Source organism: Leucopleurus acutus, assembly GCF_964270905.1.
Source record: "Leucopleurus acutus genome assembly, chromosome: 1".
NCBI lineage: Eukaryota > Metazoa > Chordata > Mammalia > Artiodactyla > Delphinidae > Leucopleurus > Leucopleurus acutus.
The window spans coordinates 133,081,241-133,084,731 of NC_139142.1; the positions used below are offsets into that span (position 1 = coordinate 133,081,241).

General features: G+C 61.8%; 1 protein-coding gene across 2 annotated transcripts; it reads left to right on the forward strand.

Moving 5' to 3' along the window:
- Positions 1 to 261: 261 nt before the first annotated feature.
- SNX22 (sorting nexin 22) lies at positions 262 to 3,204 on the forward strand (the record flags this gene model as incomplete). Of its 2 annotated transcripts, XM_082833748.1 has the most annotated exons (7): positions 262 to 336; positions 714 to 797; positions 1,226 to 1,330; positions 1,815 to 1,909; positions 2,282 to 2,314; positions 2,547 to 2,614; positions 3,083 to 3,204. In XM_082833748.1, the coding sequence occupies 7 exons, from the start codon at positions 262 to 264 to the stop codon at positions 3,202 to 3,204; spliced, it is 582 nt and encodes a 193-aa protein (XP_082689874.1). The 2 variants fall into 2 exon arrangements, with proteins under 2 accessions (XP_082689874.1, XP_082689875.1); XM_082833749.1 differs by lacking the exon at positions 2,282 to 2,314.
- Positions 3,205 to 3,491: the final 287 nt, after the last annotated feature.

Consider the following 3,491-nt stretch of genomic DNA (forward strand, 5'->3'; position numbering starts at 1 on the left):
TGAATGTGGACATGTTGACAAACAGATGGCTCTCTGCCGAAGGGTCTCCATGTACTGCGGCCCCACTAGGCTCAGTGGGCGGCGCCCGCCTCGCGCTAGCGGGCTCCAGCCTAATCAGCCCCTTGCAGGACCCGGCGGCGCTGGGGAACGCCCTGGGCGGGGCCAACGTGGGGGCGGGTCCCGCAGGCACGAGGAGGCGGGGTCGGCGACGCCGCGGTCTGTGGTCGGAGCGCGGAGAGTTCGGCTGCAAGCGGCGCGTGCATGCTGGAAGTTCGCATCCCGTCGGTGGGGCCCGAGGCCGAGGGGACCCGGCAGAGCCCCGAGAAAGGCCACATGGTGAGCGGGGGCAGTGGATGGGAAGGGGCGCGGGGACCCGCCGGATTTCCCTGCGTCAAATGCAATGCGGACCCCGCACCTCGGGTTCGGGGTCCGAGCGCGGCGGCCCAGGACGTCTGGGGACACGCTGCCGAGCGTCTCTGGGCCGCTTGGACTTGCCAGCCCCGCCGACGGCGGTCCCGGCTCCTGAGGGACTGACTGCACGGAGCAGAGCTCCCCAGTGTGTGGGGACTTGGGAGGGTCCCTGGAGAGCAGCGGCGCTCCCAGGCCGCTTTGCGCCTCTGAGGGCGGAGGGTGGGTGCGTCGCCGGGAGCCGGTCCTGCTGCACCAACCCGCCAGGCCTCAGGCGCACCCGGCTGCCCTCCCGCGCCCGCCAGGTGTTCCGAGTGGAGGTGCTGTACCACGGGCGCAGACACACCGTGCAGAGGCGCTACAGCGAGTTCCACGCGCTGCACAAACGGGTGAGGCTGCGCCCACCACCGACAGACCGACCCCGGCCCGGCTCCTTCCCAAGCCCTGAGAGGCAGGCAGACGAGCTGGCGGGCCCCAGCCTCTGCCACCCCCATTACCGGGCCCTAGAGAGCTCAGGTCGTGGGCACAGACCTCCCTGCGGGCTGCGGAACGCGCGCAAAGGGTTAGGTCCCACGTGCTGCCCGTGCCCCTGCGCGGCTGGTCTGGCGTCGGGCGTCTTGGGGGCGGACGGGGTTGTTGGGGGTGCCTCTCGCCCTTGTCCCAACCACTGCTCACCACGCGGGCGTGTCTCAGGGTACAGCCTGAAGTTTGGGGGTGTGGGTGGCAGGGAGGACTGGGGAGGGCTCTTGGCTAGGATGAAGTGAGCTTGAGGGCTCAATCGGGATGCTGTGATCGCACTGCGGTAACCTCCTGGCAGATCAAGAAACTGTCCAAAGTGCCCGACTTCCCCTCGAAACGCCTGCCCAACTGGAGGACCAGAGGACTGGAGCAGCGGCGGCAGAGCTTGGAGGCCTATATCCAGGTGTGTGTGGGTCTCACTCTGTTGCCTCTCAGCCTGCTGGACCAGAGGTGTGACACCGGCAGAGAGGTGCGGGGGATTGGGGTGAAGGGGACCTACATTTTGGCCATGTTCTAGTACTTCATCCCTCTCTGAATTGGTAGGATTGAGTGAGGTAACCAGGAGGCAGATAGTCCCAGTTAAATGAAGGCTAGCTCTCTTTCTCCAGGGTGAGATCCTGTGCTGCCCTCCTGATAAGGGTGGAGATCCTTCCCCCCCTCTCCCACACGGTTATGCCCAATTGCAGGCCAGGCAGGCTTCGTGGGCCAATCTGTATAGTCACCCAGGGCCAGTGCTCAGAGGGGCCCTAGCTTGGTTTAATGCTCTGCTCTGGCTGTCTTGAAATTCTTTATCATTTTGGAAGGGCCCACGTGTTTTCAATTTGCACCAGGCTCTGCTTATTACACAGCTGAATCTGATTACAGGTTGCCTCTGTTCTCTTCTCCAGGGCATCCTATACTTGAACCAGGATGTGCCCAAGGAACTACTGGAATTCCTGAGTCTTCGCCACTTGCCCATAGTCCCCAAGGCCAGCAGCTGGGGGTGAGCATCTCTAGAGGCGCTTGGCATGAGAGGGGCCCCAGTGTTGTGGGGACAGGGGCTCTCTGCAGCCAGCAGGTGAGGAAAGGTTTTAGAGGTCAAGCCCCTTTCCTTCTTGTATCTGCCAGGCCCTAGCCTGGTTCTTCCTCTTTAAGACACACCTCCCCAGTAGGCTTTCTTGACCCCTGTGGAGGGGCTGTTTTCTGTAGAGCCTTGGCTACCCCGGGTGCCTCCAGAGCTGAGTTTGTTACAAATAGAAGCAGCAGTCCCCTGGGAGGTGAAATTCTGGGCTTCCGCATCTCCACCCCTGCCACACACCCGCCCCCCCCCCGCGGGGCATCCCCAGGCAGCTCAAAGCCTCTCTCTTCTTTTCAGCGCCCTGGGGGAGTTCCTGCCCGGCAACAGCAGGCAAGTCCAAGTCCCTGTCTGCACTGGGTTCCTGCTGCCCCCTCGTGGCCATACGCCAGGGCCTGTCGCCTCTGGCCTGTCCCCATGCTCCAGGTTTTCATGTTGTTGCCTCCTGAGCCCACTTCCCACTTTTCCTGTGTGGGTCCTTGGTGATCTCAGTCCTTAGTCTCCACCCAACCTGACACTTTTCTCTGTTTCCCCCTCCACTGTTCATGACCCCTTTTCTTCCCAGCTCACAGCTGTACCACCGGCCTGTTATCAGCTTCTGCATGGATCCTTATATTTGCATCCCATCCCCAGGTGAGGAGGTGCCTCTGACCTATAATCCACACTTAGGGCCCAGGTACCAGGGTGGGAGTGAGGGTGAAGTTGATATTTCTCAGCTCGCAGGACCCCTAGGCAGCATCTCCCTCCTACTGCCCCCCTTTGGGGCCACACCTCCCCGCTGTTCCTGTGCCCCTGTAGCCTGCTTTGTATTTTCCTCCAGGAAGTAGACATGGTGAAATGAGCTTGGCTCCCCTGGTCTCCATTCTTTAGCAGCCTGGCTTTACCAAGATGTGAACAGAATGTGAACTGGGAATGCCAAGGCCTCATTTGAGGTGGCCAGCTGCTACCTGCTGCCTTGGCAGGGACCCCTGTTCTCGGGGAACAGGGGGTGCTAAGCCTATGAGCAGGAGCTCAGGGAGCTGCGGGCCTGCAGCCAGGCCCACCCCACTTCCTCTTGCCCTGAAGCCCCTACCCCTTGCTCCTGTTTTCCTTCTGTCCTAGAGCCTCTGCCCAACGTGGTGGTGAACGGTGTGCTCCAGGGCCTCTATAGCTTCAGCGCCAGCACAGCTAAAGCCCAGCCCGAGGCTGCCTGTCACCCTGCTCCAGTGCCACCGATGCCCTGACCAGTCCAGAGGGCTTTAGGCCACCTGCCAGGACAGTCATGGACCTCAGTCCTCTGAAAGGGACATGGGCTGGGTCAGCCTTGGCCTGGACCCCGGACTCACCACCCTCCACCCCTCCAGGCTCAGAACTCAGCTGCACTGGTGTCTGAGGTGGTAGGATCCTGCAGTCCTAGAGCCCAGGGGCCAGGGCGGGGACAACAGAGGATAGGGAATAAAGGGAGAATTCCTTTAGAATGTTCATAGCCCACCAGTTTGGAGGTGGGCTATGAAAAGGTACAGGTGTATTC